At 44.1% G+C, this 25,144-nt stretch overlaps 1 protein-coding gene across 6 annotated transcripts in view; it reads left to right on the forward strand.

Annotated features, from left to right (window-relative positions):
• The window catches only part of SYTL5 (synaptotagmin like 5), a 241,745-nt gene that overhangs the window by 114,924 nt on the left and 101,677 nt on the right, over window positions 1-25,144 (forward strand). For all 6 annotated transcript variants that reach the window (XR_004539868.1, XM_033948650.1, XM_033948647.1 and 3 more), the window contains exon 5: window positions 17,833-17,948. Coding sequence is in view for 5 of the 6 variants with exons in the window: in XM_033948650.1 (XP_033804541.1) it covers window positions 17,833-17,948 (116 nt within the window). In the remaining variant the exon portion in view is untranslated. The remainder of the gene's footprint in view (window positions 1-17,832; window positions 17,949-25,144) is intronic.

Raw genomic sequence — 25,144 nt, forward strand, 5'->3', positions numbered from 1 at the left:
CTTGTCAGCAGCGGTGATCAAGACAAGCTGCCGACATCGAGGCCTTCCCTCTACGAGTCCCACCTTTGTGGAAAAAGGAAGTTGAAACAAGCGAGACTCGCAGAGGGTAGGCCCCGACGTCAGAAGCTTGTGTCGATCGCTGCTGCTGAGTTGCCGAAGAGAGCCACGGAGCAGGGGGTGTGGCCGGAAGCAGGTAGAAGGGAGAGGGCTGCTGGAAGAGGTAGAAGTTCTGGAGTATGACACTGACCCGGGCCAGGATGATTTCTTTTTCAGGCTGCTGCTGCTGCCGCTGCCACCCTCCACCCGAAATGACAAAAATAGCCTAATGCCCGCGTCGGGAAATAGCCATGCTGAGCAGTGAGCTCAGCACGTACATAGATGAAAGCCTTGCTTGCTGATTGGTCCGGCAGCACGGCGGGGCGGGGCCGCCGGACCAATCAGCAAGCAAGGCTTTCATCTGTGTACGTGCTGAGCTCACTGCTCAGCATGGCTATTTCCCGCCGCGACGCCGGACTTGTAAGCTGCATGCCTGCATCGCCAGAATTTAGGTAGGCTGTTTTCATCCCCGTGGGAGTCCCGTGGGCCAGGGGGCATCCCCGTGGGAGTCCCGTGGGTCAGGGGGCATCCCCGTGGGAGTCCCGGGGGCGTCCCCGTGGGAGTCCCGTGAGCCAGGGGGGGAACCCGCGCGATCCCCATTCCCGTGCAGACCTCTATTCGATTGTTTATGTTAACAAGCATGCTAGTTCACTGGTTATAGTTGTCCCTTTGAAGTGCAAACTACCTTGCTCAGACCCTGGGCTTGATTTCCTGGCCCTACTGCAGAACAAGAGCGATTCTCCCTGCTCCCATTACTTAGGTCAGACTCCCTGTATGGTAATTTTTTCCTTTTCTTTTTTTTTTTTTTTTATCTTGTTGACTGCTGATACTCCTGACAAATTTGACTAAACTGAACCCATAATGTGTGATTCTGCTTTGACTGATATTCAACACAGACATGATTGCATGAGATGTCTGCTATCTCTTATGTGCATTGTTTTTATATCTTGCCTCTGATAACCACACTGCTTGCTATTACTGTGCAACAGCTATAAGCTTGCAAAGATCTGCTATTGAAGCATTCATATTATTTTTCTATAACTGTGCATATGAATATTACTTACACATTGTTGATAGGTTTTTTGGTTTTTTTTATTTTTTCTCAGTCATTCCTGTGATGATTACTTGCTTCTGATGTCCTTAATGTGCAAGATTGCAGACTCTATTATAACTTTCCTGTCGCAATATGCTTCTTTTGCAGCCTTTGGAGTGTGGTTTTCACTCGCGCTCATTGCCTATATATTACGCTTTTGATTGGACATAACGATTGATGTTACTGCGTTAAAATTATATGCTGGCACGGATTTGTTATTGATGTATACATGCTACTTTTCCCTGAAAATACCTATGGTCATTACTTTTCTATGTTCCTGTTATGTCACTTTTACAATGTTTACCAACTATTGATGTTCTTATCTAGTTTAGTTCCTCTTTTCTGACGCTGTGGGGAGACTGGCTTGTGCTGGCTGGTTTTCCTTTTCTTCTCTCTATCCCATAATGTGTTTTTTTTGCGGGATGTTTTCCCTGCATGGGGAGTGGTGGCATGCCTGCAGCTTTACCTTGCTATTCCTGCACAGAGTTGACACCGGAGGAAAGTTCCCTTGAGCCATTGAGATTACTACTATGGATAGATCTTGTCACTATTCGGACACTTGTCAATGACATTTAATATAATATCACTGAATGTCAGGGGCCTTAATAATGTTATTAAAAGGAAGAAAATTTTGTCCTACCTAAGCTCCTTACAACCGGATGTTATACTACTACAGGAAACACATTTGAGTGCTACGGAGGCTAACAAAATAGGGCTTCCATGGGCCCACTTGCCTTACTCCTCTCCTGCAGCAGGGAAAAGAAATGTGGTCCTTACCCTAGTCAGAAATAGACCAGATATCACTGTTCTGTCGTCTTCTAATGATGCTAGTGGAAGATGGGTCCAGGTTAACCTGTGTATTAATAAAATGTTCTGTATCTGTTACTAATCTTTATGCTCCAACGTCGGATTGCCCTGAGTTTTTTGAGGAAATTGCAAATCAAGTTGTGAACTCTTAACTCTACTTATCATATAATTGCTGGCGATTTTAATCTCATTCTGAACCCGAGCCTTGATAGGATCTCTTCAGCAACATATAGACCAGCGAAGGCAAGTGCTGCTTTGCTAGATATAATGACACAGCTGGAGTTAACCGATGCTTGGAGAATGCTTCATCCGAATGATAAGGAATTCTCATTTTACTCCCCGCCACATGGATCCTATTCTAGGATTGATATGTTTCTCATAAGCACCTCACTACTCCAGCCCCTTACTGACTCCTCTATCCATGAAATATCCATATCGGATCATGCCACTATCACGCTTACCCTGGACAATTTAGTATTGCCTGTGCCATCCAAATCATGGAGGTTTAACTCGTCACTGATTTCAGAAGATGGATTCAGAGAGCACGTGGAAAAAGCTATCTCCGAATTTTTTTCTTTTTTAATATTCCTGAAGATACCAGCTGGAGTGTCACCTGGGACTCCTTCAAAGCATACATCAGAGGAGGGATCATGTCGTTCAGCTCGATGGTTAAAAAGAAAAATGCTGCAGAACTCCGAAAACTTGAATCTCTGATCAAAACAAAAGAAGTTGGGCACCAATCTGATATCAACAATCCTCTTCTCATGGGTGAGTTGCAGAGATACAGATTTCAATACAACTCTTTATTGAAGAAAGCTGCAGCTCATTCTGTATTTCTTCGGACAACAACAAGTCGGGTCATTTATTGGCTTCATACTTAAAGCATCAAAGTGAACGTCAGTCTATATCCAGCTTGACCCGGGTAGACGGTACAGATATTTCCACTACAACTGAGATATTGCAGGAATTTAAACAGTTTTATGAAGTCTTGTACACAACTGAATCACATAATAATGATAATCCACATTAGAGAATGACACGGTGGCGGTTTACCCGCGGCCACCGCATTTTAGCCGCGGGTCACCGCCGAAAACAGGGAAGAAAACTAGCAGTCGCTGCGGTGACGGGGACAAGGCCATTCACCGCCCGCGGGGCGGTGAATGGGTCTTGTCCCCGCAGTGAGGCATGAAGGATCGCGCGGTCCCCGCAGCTCACACCCGCCTGCCCAATCGATTCTAGTGTTTAGCCAGCTCTCTCCCTTCTCCTCACCTTAGTTTGTAGATTTTCTTTTTCGGCGACCCGCACGCTATCAAAGAGCCGCTGCTGCTCAGTTTCGATCTTCTGCTCTGACGCAACTGGAAACAGGAAGTTGCAGCAGAGCAGAAGATTGAACACTGAGCAGCCGCGCGTGTGCGGCTCTTTGGGAAAGCGTGCAGGTCGCTGAAAAAGAAAGCCTGCAAATTAAGGTGAGTAGAAGGGAGAGAGCTGGCTAAACACTAGGATCGATTGGGCAGGCGGGTGGGGGCTGCGAGGACCGTGCGATCACCCGTGTTCCCGGCTCAGACTGTAAGGAGGGAGTGAAAGGGAAAAGGATTCTGGGCAAAGGTGATGAAAACGGAAAGAAAAACCCACAGCAGGAAAGAAAGGGAAGGACAGGCAGGTGAGCCAGATGCTAGAAGCAGGGGGGGGGGGGGGGAAGAAAGAGGGAAAAAAGCTAGATGGGGTTGAAAAGAAGAGACACACTGGTATGGAAGAGGAAGATAGGGGAAATCTGGACACAGGAAGGTAACAGAAAGAGGGGAAATTATGTGCATGGGGCATAGGGACAGAGACAAAAAGGGGACATGCCATGGGGATGGTATATGGACACAGGGGGGGGGCAATGGCAGATACATAGGGGAGATATTAGAAAAGTATATAAAATCGTACCCGTTTGAGGCTTTTATGTATGCAGCGGTGACGGTGACGGGGCGGTGAATGGGGTTGCAGTGGCGGTGACGGGGCGGTGAATGGGGTGGCAGTGGCGGTGACGGGGCGGTGAAGGGAATGGCGGTGATGGGGCGGTGCAGAGGATGGGGGGACGGGGCGGTGACGGGGACCAATTTTTTCACCGTGTCATTCTCTAATCCACATGCATTTCTAGAACAAGTCTCTTTGCCTTTTCTGCCTGACTCCGATCATCCTAAATTGACATCCCCTATATCGACTGCAGAAATCATTGACATCATCAACGAGATGGCAACAAATAAAGCACCAGGACCAGATGGCATTACTGTCGAATTTTACCAAGCCTTTAAGATGACATTGGCCCCTCTTTTGCTGCAGTTTTTTTGAACATCTTGCATTGCAGGGGAAAGTAGATGGGACTTTTACCGAAGCGACTATAATTGTGATTCCCAAACAGGGCAAAGATCCTAAACTTGTTAGTAATTATAGACCACTCTTGATGCTAAAATTTATGCTAAACTACTGGCCTCCCGACTACAGAAAGTTTTACCCTTGCTGATTACTGAGGACCAAACGGGTTTTATGTATGGTCGCCACTCCTCTAACACCACACGCACCCTGTCTAATATTATATCTGTATGTCAGTCTAAGTCCCACAAACTTGCCCTATTAGCACTAGATGCTGAAAAGGCTTTCGACAGAGTGGAATGGCCCTTTTTGTTCACCACCCTTACTAAATATGGCTTCCCCTCACAATTTATTCAAATGATTAAAGTTTTATACTATGCCCCCACTACAAAAGTTTGCATCAATGGACACCTTTCTGCCTCTTTTAGACCATCGAGAGGAACACGACAGGGATGTCCACTCTCGCCACTGTTATTCAATTTAGCTCTAGAACCATTGTTGACTGCTATCCGTGCAAATGACTCCATCAAGGGATTTGTCCATGAAACCATGAAGGTTAATTTATCTGCATATGCTGATGACATAATACTTTACGTAACTCCTGATTCAATTCCATCCATTCTCAACGTGATAAACAGCTATGCCTTGGTGTCTGGATATAGACTGAATACATCAAAATCTGAGATTATGCCGCTGAATTGTGCTCAAGACAAACATGAAATGGACTCACATGGTTTTCTTTGGAATCCAACAAAGATTAAATATCTAGGTGTTTATGTGGGCCCCACCCTGGAGGATATGGAGCAGTACAACACAGATTATATTCTAAATACCATCAAGGATTCCACTCGGAAATGGTCACCTCTCAAGTTGACCTGGTGGGGCCAACTGGATACCATTAAAATGATGCTACTTCCCAAAATAAATTATATCCTGAGCATGATTCCATTTTTGCTCAAACGACATACATACCATGACATTGAACGCTGTTTGAGTGCATTTTTATGGCAAAATAAACAACCACGAATTGCGCTGCATAAATTGAAGCAACCCAAAGAGATGGGGGGAGTAAATTTCCCTGACTTTTTGCACTATCACCAAGCTTTCATTATGCGCCATGGCTCGATGTGGTTAGATTCTAATTCCAATCCTAATTCTCCCATCTGGTTAAAACTGGAAAAGAGTCTGCATGGTTCAACTCGCCTTGCCTACACTTTATCTGTACCTTTACGAGCAATGGATAAATGCCAACCCATTTTCTATTCCACTCACGAAGTACTCAAAGTCTACGACAACTTGTTTGAAATTAAATGGCATGAATCTCGTCGAATCTTGCTTTGGCATAACGATCATTTCAAGATACAGAACAGATCACTTGATTGGAAGTTGTGGCAGAATTGTGGCATCTGGACTCTTCAAGATTTACTAAAGGACTCCCAATGGATGACCTTTGAGGACCTTCACACTCGCTATCATTTGCCTCATCATCAACAATATCGTTGGATACAATTGAGACACTGCTTAAAAGCTTTGTATCCGGATGTGGGGAAATTGGGAACTACTCCAGCATTGATTTCTCAGACTTCGTTAATCAATAAAAATAAAAAAGGAGTCGCCTCAAGATGGTATGTTCTATTAAGAAAATCTTCGAATTATTCCCTGTCGAAGGTGATGAATGCCTGGCATGGAGATTTGGGACTATCTTTAGAGGATGAAATTTGGCAGGCAGTCTGGAAAAATTTATTTAAATCCTCTCGATCTGCCAGCATTCTTCAATCTATGTTCTTTATGTTGCATAGAACTCACTGGACCCCAATTAAGGTAGCAAAACTCTCAACTGGACTTTCTCCCTTGTGTTGGTCTTGTAACATGCAGGAGGGCACTTTAACACATATGATCTATGATTGTGCACACTTAGTGAATTATTGGAATACAGTATGGGAAACTATTTCTAAAATACTAAACATAGCAGAGCCTCTGAGTTTACGCATTATTATACTAGGTCATCATGGCCTCCTACATTTGCTGCCTGATCACAATGCGAGACTGCTCAACATATTGATATTTCTAGCCCTTAAAAATATCTTACATTGCTGGAAAGACATGTCTAAGGTGAACTACAACACATGGTGGAATACGCTATGCCTTACAGTTAAATATGAAAGCGTTATAGCGGAAAAACACAAGGCCACAAGCTCCTATACTAAAATATGGAGTCCGGTTAACTCCTATTGCAACACAGGCTGACGACATTCAGCTCATGTGTGGAAACATGATTGTCATCATTTAAATCTGGCTCATTCCTTATGGCTCATTCCCAATGTTTGCATGAGTCTCCGGTGTCTCTCTGTGCTTTGGATATTACATGTACTTTTGGCTGCATTTTGTGCTGCTACTCCCCTCTTTCTAGATAGGCATGGGTCTGCCTGCTGTATCACATTATGTAGATCATTTCTTATGACTCATTGCATTGGTGCAGCGTGCATGTTTCTTGCCTTGTTAACATTTATTGTAGTTAATATACCAAACTCAATAAAATTTCTTGAACTTAACTGCCCAAGTCACGGCGTACCTGAATCGCACATGGCTGCCTGGGACTCGTAGCGTATATACGGTTCTTCCATCTAGTGTTTGCCTACTTGTCCAAGTTTATTTAAAAATTTGATATACCGGCCATCACATGTATCAGGTCTGTTTACAATGCTAAAAATAGTTTAAAAATTTTAAAAATAAAAGTAAGGCGGTGGAAAGTCAAAACTGCGATGAAGACATTGACACAAATGAATACGAGAGGTGTTTGGGGAGGGGAAGATTAATAATTACATCATAAAATAAAATTAAAGGGAGGAACGAGGGAAGGGGGGAAAAACAGCGAGGGAAGAGGGGTCGCTTCTTGGAAGCAGTTCTCGTGAATAGCGTGCCACAGTTGGGGGAAAGAGTCTCGTCTCATGTTTTGGTGTGCGTCTTGAAAGAAAAAGGTTTTGAGGTTGGTTTTTGAATTTGTTAAAGATAATTTTTCTGGCGGACATGTGATGGCATGGCATTGCAAAGGGCAGGGGCTGTGGCAGAGAAGATTGTGTTTCTGGTGTAGTAGAGTTTTTTTGACTGGAGGAACGGTCAGCAAATTGAATGGTTGGTTTGGAAAAATGATGCTAGGAGATTCCTCCTGTCTTGATCTTAGAAAATTATTGAAGACCCACTTTATTTGATAAATTTGTATCCTAATTGTATTCTGTCGACTTTTTAAAATTTTATGCATTTCTTATGTTTTATTATCTGATGTACTTCCATTTTAAATTGTATTCTTCGCTGTATGATCAGTTTTTATTTATGATGTGAACCACCTAGAACCATTCCTAGTTAGGTGGTATATAAAAAATAAAATTATTATTATTATTACTACTATTGTGTATATAACTCGCTTCTGGGGAGAACGGGCTATAAAAATCAATCAATCAATCTACCAGATCTTCGTTGTTGAAAGTTCTGGATTTAAAAAAAAAAGAGCTTTCACTTCATAGTGACATTTGTGCCCCCTCCCCCCCCAACACACCTAAATCCAATCCAAGCTCATCTTCCAGAACAGACCTGACCATAGACATTCTCACCCTGATCCTATAAATGTTGTCAATCATTCACTAGGCACCGTTTATAGAATGGCGCCTAGAGACACCTAAGTGGTCTTGGGTGATGGTGGACATTGAGATCTTGGGTGCACTCCTGTTTATGATGGGGTCTTCTTGACCTACTAAGCTAAGTGCCTACTGTTGCCTAAGTCAAACCATTCCCCAAATCCCACCCAGAATCCGTCCCTAACCAATCCTACTTTGTGGCTGGCGAGCTTCAGAGTAGACGCCTACCTCAAAATGGTAGGCGCCTACTGAGTTAAATGCCTACCAGTGAATTTATTTTTTTTTTTAATTTTTAAAATTTTTAAATTTTTAAAATTTTTAACGGCGCTCTTCAATTAACAGCACCAATTGTGACAAATCTAGCTCTCTCCCTAGCTTTGACACAGTGGTGAAGAAGCTAGGTAGTCCCCGAGGCAGGAGAGCTGGTCAGGTTGGCCCTGCAGAATATGAAAAGCTGACTTCACTTGGACTGTCCCAGGAGCTAAGAAACTACAGCTCCCAGAAGGCCAGTCTCAGCACAGGAAGCTGTCACTGAGACAGGCACAGCTGTAGTAAGTTTTCTCTCCCTTGCTACTCTGCAGAGCAGGGAGGGGCGAATTAGAGGGGGTTAAAACAGAGCAGCTGAGAGAGAGTCAGGGGGAGGGGGGAGCCAAGGAGGCTTCCGGGTGTGCTCGGTGGAGAACACTCTCCTCCTCAACTGAAGGCTGATGAGCTAAACCAAGACTGGGACATGGTGGACGTCTCAGGAGTGCTTGAAGCTGGAACAGAGAGCCAGTGGCCCAGCTGTGAACCAATGGATATTGGTGTGTCTCCTATGCCTAGGGAATGCTTAGAGGCAATGGACCCAGCCTGAACAAAGGTGGGAAATAAATGTCGTCTTGGTTTTTTTTTCTCACCAGTTTTTTTTCCTGTTGTGAATTCTGCTTAGTGTTTGTATGCCAAACGCTGAGGAAGAATAGAAAAGCTATCTTCAAAAGTCCTGCTAATTAAACTGTGAAATTTCACTGCAGCACAGATCATTTGCTTGTTCCCTCTCAGCTCAGCTGGGGAGTAATTAAGGGAGATAATTGTTTCTCTGAAACGACCAGCACAGGGGAGCTTCTTTAACGAGAGTTCCTTTCCTGCAGTCACTCCGTGGCAGGGCTGCAAAGTTAATTGTGTTCTTTTGACCTGTTTTTTTTTTTCCTTTGTGCTTTTGAAAAAGCTTTATTTGACCTGGAGAAAGAATTGTGGTTAGTGCCATACTTGTCACACAATTGACTGGTGAAGAGGACTATATTACAAAGATTAGAGTCCAGCCTTAAAAGTTTATTGTGCATTTTTATTTTTGTTTTTGGACATTTAGAGTCAGACTGGTATGCACAAAGCCAGAGTGGTGAACTTAGCCCAAAGTTTATGTTTCTTTCAAACCTATGTGAGAATTATTACAGGATGATAAGAGCAATTGTACAGAACAATCCAGAACCATAGGAATAAACTTAATTTGATTATTCTGCTATCCTGGATTTTGAGGTGTGTGCGTTTCTTTTCCCTTGCCTGTTTTCTTTTGGTAATGTCAGGGAATCTGATATTATACCTTAGGCAGACGCCTAAGAAGGCCTGAAGGATACCCTGGTTAAAAGGGTACACGTATGGACAGAGACAGTCACAGTGTTCCAGCTCGCTGCCGTGAACAGGAGCGGGGTAGGCGTGACACAGTTAAGCTAAATTGAATAATGCCCAGATCTAGACGCCTAACTCTGGGCACTGTTTATAGCATCAGGGCTTCTGTGGCACAAGAGGTGATCGACCGTGTACAAAATCTGACAAGTTGACAACATAGGTTTGACATTCTGTGTTGATTGTGGTCATGGATAAACCAATTTTGATTGGGTTGTGGTCAAGTGCACAGTCGACAAATTGGGTTGAGGCTTCAGAGGTGATCTGCGTTGCCCCCTGTGGAGTCAACCAAATAATTTAATCATCCATTCATATCCACCTGGCAGTCTTGAGGCTTTGCATATCACACCTGACTCTACTATTGATTGACTTCGTTGACGGTCAAACACAGTAGAGTGAGAAAAGCAGGAAGTGTCTCTCTTTGAGAAGAGTGTTACTATGCTTTTTACAATATTGATGACACCAGTTATCCCTGTTTGCCTTGCCAGATGAGAATTTTACTGTATTTAGAGAACCCCAGGACTTAGTATACAAGAAATAAAATTATTATTATTATTATTATTATTATATTAGGGAGGATTTGGTAAACATTCTGATCATTAATTATTTACATTGTCCAATGTGGCACAGACCAGAGGACATGGACTGAAGCTAAGGGGGGGACAATTTCAGGACAAATATCAGGAAGTTCTGCTTCATGCAACGAGTGGTGGACACCTGGAATGCTCTCCCAGAAGAGGTAAATGCGGAATCCACCGTTCAAAGATTTAAGGGTAAGTTAGATGTACATCTCCTTATGAGTGGCATAAGGTGACATAAGTAAGGGTAAGCTAGATGCACATCTCCTTATGAGATGCTTAGAGTGATATGGGTACTAAAACTATGCCAGGGTACACCTGGCGGGGCCTCCGCGTGTGCGGATCGCCGGACTTGATAGACCTAGGGTCTGTTCCGGAGATGGCACTTCTTATGTTCTTATTCACCAGTGAGTCTGAAGAAAAACTCTGGGACAAAGTTCAGGTTTCTTTTTCCTCTGGCTCTGTGTGACCATGTCCAATCAACGTATATCTCCAGGTGCCTTACAGTAATTTACTCAGTGATGGTACATACCGTATTTTCTCGCATATAACGCGCGCGTTATACGTGGTTTTTACAAACCGCGCATACCCTTGCGCGTTATACGCGTGAGCGCGTTGTACAAAATTTTTTTTACATAGTTCCCCCCCGACGCCTGATTCATCACCTGGAAGGAGCGCTCGCACTCCCACCCCGAAGGACCGCTCGCACCCCCACCCGAAGGACCGCTCGCACCCCCACAGCCTCCCCCCCTCCCCCATGGAGAAGCTGTCTACCTTGTTTCCGGATGCCAGCCCAGCTGCTTCCTCTGCTGGCGGTCCTGCCCCTTCTCAGAGCCCTGTGCTGCGCTGCTTCCTCTTCAGGCGGTCCCGCCCTTTCTCTGATGTCAGAGAAAGGGCGGGACCGCCGGAAGAAAAAGCAGCACAGCAGGGCTCAGAGAAGGGGTGGGACCGCCGGCAGAGGAAACAGCTGGGCTCGCTGGCATCCGGAAACAAAGTAGACAGCTTCTCCATGGGGGAGGGGGGTGAGGCTGTGGGGATGCGAGCGGTTCTTCGGGTGGGGGTGCGAGCGGTCCTTCGGGATGGGAGTGCGAGCGCTCCTTCGGGGTGGGGGTGCGGGTGCGTGCGAGCTGTCCTTCGGGGTGGGGGTGCGAGCGGTCCTGCGGGGGGGTGAATCGGATGTCGGGGGGGGGGGCATCAGGCTTTCAGGGTAGGGACAAGACTTCAAGGAGGAAAGGAGAGGCGGGGCGGGCGAAAACAGAGTCAGGGTCTCCAGAGGAGAGTCGGGGCGGGCGAAAGGAGAGTCGGGCAGCATGCGCGGTATACGGGTGTGCGTGGTATATAAAAATTTATGTACATAAATATGTGTTTTTTGCGCGCTATACCCGTGTGCGCGTTTTACACGGGTGCGCGTTATCTATGTGAAAATACGGTAATTATAACGGTATAATTTCTTCCTCCTGCCTTTCTGGAAGCTATCCCAAAATTCTAGTAAGGGCTTGCCAAGTCATGTTCCTCAGAGCTGGATGTAAATTTTCTGAGCTACTGAACTGTGAAAAACTGGGTCATCTATAGTTAAAATTATTATAATACACTTCTCCCTCCGTATCTGTGGATTCGCTTATTCGCGATTTTTTGGCTGATGACAGCGCGCCCCCCCCCCCCCCAAATTTTCGACACTGATCCCGGCGTTTCACATTGGAAAATGCTGCTCCTGGTGGTTCCTGAAGAAAATTGCTGCTCCCTGCGTTGTACGGAGCAAATCGTAGGGCGGGTTATTCACGGTTTATTATCGTTTTCAGGTCTATTTTACCGAAAAAACGCGAATAACATGCAAAAAGTTATTTGCGGTTTTTCAGTATTCAAGGCTATGTTCTGCCCGCATCCCCCGCGAATACGGAGGGAGAAGCGTAATATATGTTTAGGTCTGGAGCATTAAAATATATAAGGAAAGAAATGACAATAGAATGGAGGCAATTCAAAAGTCACATCTTGGGTAGTATGTGAAAAGCAGGTTTGCGCATTTACCGTGAACAAATATGTATAAATAATGATTTCAGGACCAGCTTTGAGTAATGTATATGTGTATTCTCATTTGCTGCTGCATTTTAGAAGACAACTTGAGGGTGGAGTTGTATTCACCCCTCAAGTGTTGGAGACAGCCACAGAATATAACATTTGTGTCTGAAAACTCAGCTCATTTGTCAGTTAAGGACATAAAAATTGCCATACTGAGACAGACTGAAGGTCCATCAAGCTCAGTATCCAGTCTCCAACCGTGGCCAACCCAGGTCCCAAGTAGTAAAACAGATTTTATGCTGCTTATCCTAGGAATAAGCAGTGGATTTCCACAAGCCATCTCAATAATGGCCTATGGACTTCTCTTTTAGGAAATTACCCAAGCCTTTTTTAAACCCTGCTAAGCTAACTGATTTCACCACATTCTCCGGCAATGAATTCCAGAGTTTAATTACACATTGTGTAAAGAAATATTTTCTCTGGTTTGTTTTAAATCTGCTGCTTAGTAGCTTCATCGCATGTCCCCCCTAGTCCTAGTATTTTTGGAAAGAGCGAACAAGCGATTCACATCTACCCTTTCCACTCAACTCATTATTATATAGACCTCTATCATATCACCCCTGAGCTGTCTCTTCTCCAAGCTGAAGAGCCCCAGCCGCCATACACGTGGCAGTTTGCAGAGTCTGTAACATACAAGTGGGGTGACTTCTCTTAAATCTATGCAGATTAATTTTTTTATAAATTTTTTTCTTCATGCGTAAAAGCCTTTTTCACATACACACAAAAGGTTTTTTGTAAAATTATGTGGCTCTGTCTGTAGAAAGAGTGCACTTGCTGTCACCTGATGTGCACATAGTAAAGGGGCACGGTTTGGGTAGAGCAGAGGTAGTGTTGATATACCCATCTGTTTTATATAATATGCAGGTAAAAATATAGGGGATAATTCTGTAAGGGGACATACCCCACAGTGGGTGTGTACATATATTACTGCTTATATCCTATAGGAATTAGGTACTCTTAAGTATTTTCCCTGCCTGTCCTTATGGGCTTGCGATCTGATTAGTACCTGGGGCAGTGGAGGTTTAAGAAGTGGTTTTGCCCAGGGTCCCAAGGAGTGGCACTGAGATCAAACTCACATCCTCAGGCTGCGAAGGCAACAGCTTTAACCACTAGGCCAGTGGTTCTTAAACGTGTATTGGGGGAATCCCCATCCAGTGGGGTTTTCAAGATATCCCTAATGAAAATGCAGGAGACAGAGTTGCATATAATAAAGGTGACAGGCATGCAAATATGCCTCCTGCATATTCATTAGGGATATCTTGAAAACCCCACTGGATGGGGGGGGGGTGGGGAGGTCCCCCAGGACACGTTTAAGAACTACTGCGCTAGGCCACTTTTTCTCTCCTAGGTGGATATGGCAACATAATGCTTAAATGATCCTTTGCAGAATACAGACTAGTTGAAAAGGAAGCACCATGCCATGATACTGTGCGCTTTCCTGGTGGGCTTGCCCAGATAGTAACGGGGGACGGGACTTGATGTGCTGCCTTTCTATGTGGTTACAAAGTGGTTTACATATTTTAGACAGGAGTCTCAAGGAGCTGCAGTAGAAATTGAACTCGTAACTAGGCCACCGATGTGGTATGCCTTTGTTTTTAGGTCAGTGTTTCTCGACTCGGTCCTGGAGTTACCCCCCTTGCCAGTCAGATTTTTTTAGGATATCCACAATGAATACGCATGAAAGAAATTTGCATATAATGGAGGCAGTGTACGCAAATCATTGTGGATATCCTAAAATCCAGGACCGAGTAGAGAAAGACTGGTCTAGGTAACTTTAGACCTAATCTGTGTAATTTAATCAGGTAGGTTCTCTTACCCGGTTAAATTATGCTGAATATTATTGACCGCGATACGTGTGGCTGTTGAAACTGGAAAAACTACCTACATTGAACTAATTCCTTCCCGAGAATGTCACCGTGAAAATGCAGGTTAAAAAAGTATATGCATCGCGAGTTTGTAAAAAAAGCCATTTTTGCACTCAAGAGAATAGTCTGGTACAGGTGTAAATGGCTTTTAAAAAAAAAAAAATTGCTCTGCTTGCAGGCTTTTATTTTTAATGTGCATCAGAAAGTCTGACAGCTGGCATTTCTGGCAAAATTGCTTGAAGAATTGGGTGTTTATTTGTAGAATGCCACTGCCCCTGTGGCTATGACCAGAACCAGAAAATACTGCTTTTCAAATGGGTAAAGGGTCATGAATTTGATATAACCGTACTAGCAAGGACTGTAGCAGAACGTGACTTGGGGGTGATCATTAGCGAAGACTTGAAGACTGCCAATCAAGTGGAGAAAGCTTCATCCAGGGCTAGACAAATCATGGGCTGTATTTGTAGATGTTTCATCAGCCATAAGCCCGAGGTCATAATGTCATTGTACAGATCCATGGTGAGACCCCATCTGGAATACTGTGTACAATTCTGGAGGCCACATTATCAAAAAGACGTGCTGAGAGTTGAGTCGGTTCAGCGAATGGCCACCAGGATGGTCTCAGGACTCAAGAATCTCCCGTATGAGGAACGACTGGGTAAGTTGCAGCCGTACTCACTCGAGGAACGCAGAGAGAGGGGGAGACATGATCGAGATGTTCAAATATGTCACGGGCCGTATCGAGGTGGAAGAGGATCTCTTTTTCCTTAAAGGACCCATGGCAACAAGAGGGCATCCGTTGAAAATCAGGGGTGGGAAATTTCATGGCGACACCAGAAAATATTTCTTCACCGAAAGGGTGGTTGATCGCTGGAATAATCTTCCACAACAGGTAATTGAGGCCAGCAGCGTGCCAGATTTTAAGAAAAGATGGGATTGGCATGTGGGATCTCTTCATGGAGGTAGTTAGGGGGTGGGCCATTAGTGTGGGCAGACTAGATGGGCCGTGGCCCTTTTCTGCCGTCATCTTCTATGTTTCTATCTTTCTATGATGCAACCAAAGAGGCTTTTATTGCATGCAGGTACTTTGTCCCTAGTGGCTCACAATCTAGACTTAGGTGACTTACCCAGGGTAGGGTTACCAGATGTCTGGGAAAACCCGGACATGTCCACTTTTTAGAGGATATGTCCGGGTGCCCAAAGGGATTTCCAAAACCCAGCAGCTTGTCCGGGTTCTGGAAGTCCTCGACCTCAGGGCCGCATCTGGAGAGCGTTTGCACAGGACGTTGACGTGATGACATCATACGCGTGCACATAATGTCATCACCTCGACGTCTGCGCAGACATGGTCCGAGCTCGGGGGGAAGTTTGTGTGGGAAGGGGGGGCAGAATGGGGCAGAGCAGAGAACAGAATGGAGAGGGGCCAGGTGTTCGTTTTTAAATAGAGGAAATCTGACACGCCTAACCTGGGGTCACAAGGCGCCACAGTGAGATTTAAACCCAAATCATCAGGTCCTCAATTCACTGTGCTTGCCTATTAGGCTCCTCCTTCCAGGTCTTTAGCAAGCTAAACATGTACCTCCATCTCTGCAGCCCTCCTGAGGACTCTCTCCCTGTAAGCTCCCTTCCCCCAAGAGCCTGCTTGACCAATGCCCTGGTGGTCTAAGGTAGGGTGGACATCAGTAATCCTCACTTGCTGCCTGTACTGGCTATGGATTAAAAATAGTAGCTGCGACCACTAGTGGACCAACAGGTGGGTCTGGAGTTCCTACAGGGAGGTGTGCTGGTATGCTTGTGAGGGAGGGGGGAGGTTTTACAAGGAGAACAATTTGAGATACCGGGCAAGCAGGGGAGACAGTAGAAAGGGCACAATGCACACATTGCTGCCTCTCTTGCACCCTTTGCAGCCATATCACCCGCACCTACCTTGCTTCAAGTCTTGACTCCTCCATGTCTGTGCGTAGGCTCAGGGGGGCGGGGGGGGGGGGAGGCAGGTCAGCTGGAATATAGTTTGTTGTGGCAGATTCTGCATATGTAGAGTAAGCTTGAACATAGCGGGGAAAATCATACGTCCACCATCTAGATCTTTTTACTAACCGCCTTCAAGAGATTTGGCACATGTTATGTTGTAATGTGGGGGGTTTTGTGCGAGGTGGAGAAAAGTGGCTACCAGAGAATTAAGAATTCAAAAAAAAAAAAGCATAAAAGCTTGTGGCATTTTGTGCAAAAAAATAACCAATTTTGTGGCTCATGCAGGGGGAGCTGAGTTTGATTCTTGGGTTTGGGTCTTTACTCTGCAGGTCAGCAGGGGGCTGGAGAGGCTGCATTCACAGCCCCTAGTGAGGAGGGCGTTATGGTCATCATTTAATAGTAGAGCAGGGGTGTCAAAGTCCCTCCTCGAAGGCTGCAATCCAGTCGGGTTTTCAGGATTTCCCCAATGAATATGCATGAGATCTATTTGCATGCACTGCTTTCATGGTATGCTAATAGAGCTCATGCATATTCATTGGGGAATCCTGAAAACCCGACTGGATTGCGGTCCTCGAGAAGGGACTTTGACACCCCTGGTAGAGTGTGTGCACACCAATAGAACTGGGATAGATGATTCTGTATTCACTAGGAAGATCCGAATCTGCCAGTGTTTCTGCTTTTGGCCTGCATCAGGGGTCTCTTAAGATGTCTGCTATACAAATTCTTTACAAAAGTAGACCCAATGTTAATTTAGACCTGTTTACCATGATCTGCACTCGACAAACAGTCCAAATTAACATCCTGACAGATATCTTAAGAGACCCCTGATGCAGACCAAGAGCAGAAACACTGGCAGCAGGGTCTTTTCAGTGAATAAGGAATCATCTGTTCTAGTTCTATTGACGTGTACTCACTTTTGTGGGTGTCTGACTTTTTTCTTTGCTCATCATTTAACAGTGTGCTTTACTTATCATTTAATAGTGACACCTAGAGCCTGGATTTAGAACCCAAATTTGCAGAGTTTGAGGAGGAGATCTGGTTTGTGGTCTCGTAAGAATAGCCGCTGCTGGGTCAAACCAGTGGTCCATCTTGCCCAGCAGTCCGCTCACATGGCAGCCCTCTGGTTAAAGACCAGCCCCCTAACTGAGACTAGCCCTACCTGCGTACGTTCCGGTTCAGCAGGAACTTATCTAACTTTGTCTTGAATCCCTGGAGGGTGTTTTCCCCTATGACAGACTCCGGAAGAGCGTTCCAGTTTTCTACCACTCTCCGGGTGAAGAAGAACTTCCTTACGTTTGTACAGAATCTATCCCCTTTTAACTTCAGAGAGTGCCCTCTCTTTCTCCCTACCTTGGAGAGGGTGAACAACCTGTCCTTATCTACTAAGTCTATTCCCTTCAGTACCTTGAATGTTTTGATCATGTCCCCTCTCAATCTCCTCTGTTCGAGGGAGAAAAGGCCCAGTTTCTCTAATCTTTCACTATACGGCAACTCCTCCAGCCCCTTAACCATCTTAGTTGACCTTCTCTGGACCCTTTCGAGTAGTACTGTGTCCTTCTTCATGTACAGCGACCAGTGACCTCTGTTTGCTGATTGTCACTTCAATGATTGAGGTTGGTTGTTGGGGGGGGAGGAGAGGGGGGTGTTTATAAAATAGCAGAAAAATCCCTGGAATCAGTTATGTATTTCTGTTTTTGTAGACAGCTGAGGATAGTGACTGGCGAATGGTTCTTTGAAGAAAGGGCAAAGCGCTTCAAACAAGTGAACATCCTGGGAAGCGAGATTGTCAGACAGTCCATATTAAGGAAGGCTCAAGGTGAGAAAGGAAAACCATTTGTACATTTTAATATTTAAGTGCAAATTGTGTCTGGGAGGCCATAAACCTGATGAAGTGTCGATGCCAATAAAATTATGTTTGATCAACTGTTGATTTGAGCCATGATGTCAAAGAAGGCTCTGCCTGGTATCGCCACACTGAGGACTTCTGAATATAAATACACTTCTCCCTCTGTATACGTGGTTTCCGTATCTGCGGATTCACTTATTCGCGATTTTTTTTAGCTGCTGACTCTGCCCACCCCATGACATCATCAGTAAAGTTTTTATTTTCCTTTTACTGTACCGATAAAAAAGTTTATTGCTTACCATTCACTCTGAAAATCGCTGCTTCCGTGCTTTCTCCCACAAAATCGCTGCTTCCGTGCTTTGTCCCACAAATTCGCTGCTTCCCTGCGTGCACTGAGAAAATCACTGCTTCCCACCATCCATAGAGAGAAAGGCTTCTTCCCAGCATGCATGGAGAAAATTGCTGGGAATCGCTGCTTGCCTGAGTATTGCTTAGTGCTGAACTGTATACAGTTCAGTACAATACAGGTACTGTATTCCAGTATTGAACTCTCAGTATTGAACTTTTTAATTTGCCCCAAGATTATAACTGTACTGGTATTGTTGTATAATAAAAATTTGCGAATTTTAATAGTAGTAATTGTGGCTTATTTCAAAAACCGTGAATAACAGTAGAAAAGTTTATTTGCGGTTTCAGTAATAAAAATGACGGCGTTTTCTAAAAACCATGAATAACATATATAAAAAGTTATTCACGGTTTTTCCATATTTGTGCTTATGGTCCGCCCGCGAATACGGAGGGAGAAATGTAATGTTTGATTTCTGCACTCCTCATACGCTAGCTATTTTCATGTTTTAGCTCCTTGTATCCGGGATACAGAGGGAGCCTAAGGGAGTTCCTGATTGGCTCAGACGTCTAAGGCTCCGCCCAAGGGGAGGGGCTTGGTGCATCTGAGCCAATCAGGGCTTTAGGCCCCTCCCCATGCATCAGATCCATGTTTGAGAATTTCAAATATTTTCTTTTTTGATGTTTTCTTTGATAATGGATGGATTTTCCAATTGCTGGAACTAATTTTATGCAATGTTGAAACGCTGTTTATATCCAAGTAGCATATTTCTTTCACAGCGTGTGCAGAATTTTGTGCGGATGAGGAATTCTGCATTGCGTGGAATTCTGCCAGGAATAATGTTTATGCACTGATTAAACAAAAGCAATGCAAAGCATGCTTTCTACATAACTCTATCAAAATTTGGCCGGTTTTTCAGTAAAATTTGGGATATATCATATTGTTTAAATTTACATAAGTCTATACGCATGCCAGCCACCTTACCCTAAATGACATGTATTTATTCAATTTTCTATACCGTTCTCCCAAGGGAGCTCAGAATGGTTGTATATGAATTTATTTGGATTCTCAAGCATTTTCCCCGTCTGTCCTGATGGGTTCACAATTTATCTGATGTACCTGGGGCATCATCACCACCTAGTGATAATCAGCATGAAAATGCATAGACGTAATTTTGCTTTAAACATAGTTACCGTGGTTATAGTTCTCATAGACTGGTACGAGAGTTTCCAGGATCGAGGTGGAAGAGGGTTAGGGAAATGTATTTTGAGGATTAAAATTACTTAATTATAATATTGTAATTGTCTTTTATTGTATTAATAATTGGGAGGAGGGTGGGAGAAAATGATTGTTTTTATGTATTGTGTAGTTAATAGTGCGTTTTCAAGTTTCAAGTTTAATGGAGATTTTATTAATCGCTTAATCATAATTCTAAGCGATGCACATAATAATAAAATTACAAAATGTGGGGAACAATACAATAAATAACAAAAATCAGGTCTGACAAGACGATTGACAAACGTAACAAAACTAAGAACATAAGGAAAGAGAGGGATAAGAACTACAAATTATTTAAAAGTTAAAGAGACATATAAGGGAGATACAGAAGGAAAGGGAAGTTAAAAATTACTTCAATAAAATTAGAGAGAGAAAGTAAAATTGGTTGGAAGACTAAATGGCTAATTTTCAAAGGCGTCTTAAAAAAGAAAGCTCTTTAGTTTACTTTTGAATTTTTCTAAGTTGTGTTCTTCCCTCAAGTGAATAAGAAGTTTTATGCAGTATTTTATGTTCAATTAATTGTATTGCATTGTCAAAGTTTGAAAATCAATAAAGATTAAAAAAAAAAAAAAAAGGATCAGGATAGGCTGTTAGCTTGGACAGCAACTCCAGCAATGGGGCAATTGGTCCGAAGCTGGGTGAACTTCTATAGCTTGTGCCCCATGTGCGGCAATATGGATCAGGAGCAAGAATGCACTTTTTTATATAATCGGAGTACAGGCTTTGCCTATCTCGGGGGAGAGGGGGGAAAACATCTTATAGTGGAACTTAGTAAGTACGGGGGGGGGAACATAGCAAACAAAATGAATAATTACTGGATTGTTGGTTGAACATTGCTTTGAAAATGAATGTGACTTGTTGGGCAGACTGGATGGACCAAACGGGTCTCTCTTTCTGCCGTCATTTACTATGTACACCAAAAAAACTGGCCTTGTGAATAATAAACCAGTGAAGGGTGATTGAAACAAAATTATAAGAAAGCTCAGAGATTTGAAACTCTGAAGGGAAGGTTTTGAGGCCTCCCTTAGGGAAAGAGTTTACCTTCCAGTCATAGTCCTCTTATGAAAAATGTTTAATCACTCCTCCAAAGGTGTTATATGAAAAAACACTTCAAAATACTTCAAAGAATGTCCAAATAAGGTACTGGTTTAAAACTTCTGTTAGAAGTTTACTGGCAAGTTCTAACAGGTTTACTGTTAGAAGTAAACCTGTTAGAACTTGCCATAAGTGCAGTGACAATTGCAAGTTTTAAACCAGTACCTTATTTGGACATTCTTTGAAGTATTTTGAAGTGTTTTTTCATATAACACCTTTGGAGGAGTGATTAAACATTTTTCATAAGAGGACTATGACTGGAAGGTAAACTCTTTCCCTAAGGGAGGCCTCAAAACCTTCCCTTCAGAGTTTCAAATCTCTGAGCTTTCTTATAATTTTGTTTCAATCACCCTTCACTGGTTTATTATTCACAAGGCCAGTTTTTTTGGTGTATATTGATAGCTTTTTCTGGCTTTGAGTCTATAAATTTCATATCCCTGAAAGTATTTCAGCAAAGTCATTTACTATGTGCCAACTTTTATTGAACTTGGTCATCGGTATTTAAACCAGCACTCCTGTGGATTCTTCAACATCGCAGAGCGATTCTCCAAGCGCGGCGTCTGCTTTCAGCGACTGGTCCGGGGGTGCCGGTACGGTGCCAGCACTGTGAAAAGTGCCTCTCATGCTGTGTGTTTTGACTCTGGCTAATGAAACAAAATAAACATTTCATTATTTTTGTAGCACGGTGGACGAAAGCACGCTTCTTAAGCGTGTGTGTTATATTCGTGTCGTATGTGTTTCTGGCTGTGATTCATGATAAAATTAGACATTAAAAACAAATTACAAGATTTACATGAATTATAGTAGGTTTTTTTTTGGGGGGAAAGGCATCTCTTATGCGCGCTTGTTTAAAGCCAACATTGCGGCGCCCCTCCCTTCCGCGATATGTGTGCTTATGGTGTTGCTTTTCCCGGCACATGTGTGGTGTATTCTGCACATGTACCGATCACTATCACCAGCGACTCATCTCATGTAAATTACTTTCACTACTCTCCACAACCTCATTTGCATGTGTGAAGAAGACTCGAAGCGATCCAGAGGAGGGCGACGAAAATGATAAGAGGCTTGCGCCAGAAGACGTGTGAGGAGAGACTGGAAGCCCTGAATGTGTAGAACCTAGAGGAAAGGAGGGACAGGGGAGATATGATTCAGACGTTCAAATACTTGAAGGGTATTAACGTAAAACAAAATCTTTCCCAGAGAAAGGAAAATGGTAAAACCAGAGGTCATAATTTGAGGTTGAGGGGTGGTAGACTCAAGAGCAATGTAAGGAAATTCTTCTTTACGGAGAGGGTGGTGGATGCCTGGAATGCGCTCCCGAGAGAGGTGGTGGAGATGAAAACGGTGACAGAGTTCAAAGAAGCGTGGGATGAACACAGAGGATCTAGAATCAGAAAATAATATGAAATATTGAACTAACGCCAGTGTCTGTATCTGTATATGGCCGTTTTGGGGAGGATGGGCTGGAGAGGGCTTCAATGGCTGGGAGGTTTTGATGGAGATTTCGGCAGTTGGAACTCAGCACAGTACTGGGTAGAGCTTTGGATTCTTGCCCAGAAATAGCTAAGAAGGAAAAATTCAACAAATTTATATTGAATCAGGTTGGGTAGACTGGATGGACCATTCGGGTCTTTATCTGACGTCATCTACTATGTTACTATGTGTGGGTTTTTTTTGAGAATGACTCGCCTTTTTGAAATCGCTACAATAATGGCTGATACACGGCCCATCGTTTTTTGTTTTGTTTTATTTTTGTTTTTATCGTGAAGTTTTGAGAATCTAGCACTTGGTACCCACATCAGAAATTAACCTCCTAAGGGAAGTGGTGGAGGGGGAAACGGTGATGGAATTCAAAAAAAGCATGGGATAAACATAGAGCAGCGGTCTCAAACACGCGGCCCGCGGGCAGCATGTGGCTCTCCAGGTGCTATTTTGCGGCCCACGGTCTGGACGCGATGATCAACTGTAAAGCAGCGGCGGCTCCTCGCGTATTTCTCTTCCCCCTTCCCTTGTGGAGCAGCAGCGTGTCTGGCTGGCTCAAGTCGATCGATCCGTACAAAGGCGCGGGTGGCGGCTCCTTGCGCTATCCACTCCTGCATCGGAAGCCTCTCTGACGTCACAACATCAGAGAGGCTTCTGAAGCAGGCGCGGATCTCGCGAGGAGCCGCCACCTGCGGCTTTGAACGGAATGATCGATTGGGAGCCAGCCAGACACGCTGCTGCTACACAAGGAAGGGAACCGAAGGGGAGGGGAAAGAGAAATGCTCTGCTGCATATGGAAAGGAGGACCCTAGGGAAATGCTGCTGCTGCTGCACAGGGAAAAGGAGAGGGAGGGAAGGGGATAGAGAAATGCCTCTCCTGCACAGGAAAGGGGGGGGGAGGGAAATGCTGCTGCTGCGTAGGGAAAGGGGAAGAGAAATGCCTCTCCTGCACAGTAAAGGGGGAAGGGAAATGCTGCTTTTGTTGCTGCTGCACCCAATTGGGGAAAGGAAGGAGAAGGAAGACAAGGGAGAGGAGAGGAACAAGAAATGCCAACTTCATGGGAGGGAGGGAAGGAAAGGAAAGTAAATATCAGACCATAGAGGGGGAGGGAGAGATGCCATGGCAAGGGGGGAGGGAAGGAGACAGATGCAAGACCAGGGAAAAGGAAAGAAGGAGGGAGGGAGGGAGAAAAGGAAGGAAAGAGATGTCAGACCATGGAAATAGGGATGGAAGAAGAGAGAGATAGAAGGAAAGGTAAGACATGGAAATGTAGATTTTGAAAAGAAAGCAGAAAAATTGAATATTAAGTTAATGCCAAAGATGGATGCAATGCATAAAGTGAAGACGGAGAGAAAAACAGTGAAAGGACAAGAAGGCCCTGGAAACATAGTTAAAAGCACAGAAAAATAAAGTCACCAGCCAACAAAGGTAGGGAAAATGATTTTATTTTCAATATAGTGATTGAAATGTGTCAATTTTGAGAAAGAAAAGATATTAAACTTTAAATGTGAGGGCTGCAGAAAAAATAGAGTACTTGGAGGGCCGCAGAAAAAATAGTTAATGTCTTATTAAAGAAATGACAATTTTGCATAAGGTAAAACTCTTTATAGTTTATATATCTTTCCTTTTAACTGTTAAAGGAAAGTTTTATAAACTATAAAGAGTTTTACCTCATGCAAAATTGTCATTTCTTTAATAAGACATTAACTATTTTTTCTGCGGCCCTCCAAGTACCTACAAATCCAAAATGTGGCCCCACAAAGGGTTTGAGTTTGAGACCACTGACATAGAGGATCTCTAATTTTAAAACAAAGAATGTAAATTAAAGAACTAAGGCCGGTACTGGATAGACTTGCACGGTCTGTGTCCCATATGTGATGATTTGGTATAGGATTGGGCTTGGGAGGGCATCGATGGGAACCCCACTAACTTGGAACATCAGGATGTTACTGGCCAGACTTTATGGAAGATATCCTGCAAACAGGATGGTTGGATAGGCTGGAGTGTGCTTGGACGGAACCTAAGACAATACCAGGTGGACTTTACAGTCTATGACCCAGAAATATCAAAGAAGAGACAAGTTAATTTAATCATGCATTTGTAATGGGTATAACTAATGAGCAGACTGGATGGATCGTTCAGGTCTTTATCTGCTGTCTCTGCATCTCTGCAGCCTGGATCTAAAGAGAATGGTTTTAGATCAGCTCAGATTGCATTGAGCAATAAGTGTAGTTACTTACCTGTAACGTAGGTTCTCCGTGGACAGCAGGATAGTCAGCCACATATTGGTGTTGTCCCAACACCTCCCAATTTGCGGATAAGCTCTCCAATAGCTCAGAGAGATTTTTTTTTTTTTTTTTCTCTGAGCACGTGCAGTGCCCGGACCCCACTGGGCATGCTCGAGCCCTACCCATTTCCCCCTGCTTCCCCCTAATCCCCAGGATGTTCCTAGCTGTGGTCGGGTCGGCCATATGGGGAGGCGGGTGGGTTGTGTGGCTGACTATCCTGCTGTCCACGGAGAACCTACGTTACAGGTAAGTAACTACACTTTCTCCTAGGACAAGCAGGATGAGTCAGCCACATATGGGTGACTCCCTAGCCAAGGGATGTACCGACTGGACCTGCGCCTTAGCGCTTTGTGCATCCCTCACCTGGCTGTGGAGGCCGAGCCGGGCAGGGTAATCAGGCAAAGCAGGTAAAGTTGTGGAAACAAGGTTTTAGATAAAGTGCTGTGTTAACTGAGCAATAATACTCACAGAACAATGAACTGGTCAATGACAATCAATGAACAGTGAGAAACCAACTGGTCAACAGAGACCATTCGTACTTGCATGTGAGAATTCATACTTGCCTATTCCACATTCAGTCTAGACAGGAGTGCTGGAAGACCTACTTAACTCACAGAACAGCGAAAACTGGTCAATGACAATCAATGAACAGTGAGAAAACCAACTGGTCAACGGT

The sequence above is a fragment of the Geotrypetes seraphini genome, chromosome 6, assembly GCF_902459505.1.
Source record: "Geotrypetes seraphini chromosome 6, aGeoSer1.1, whole genome shotgun sequence".
Lineage (NCBI taxonomy): Eukaryota > Metazoa > Chordata > Amphibia > Gymnophiona > Dermophiidae > Geotrypetes > Geotrypetes seraphini.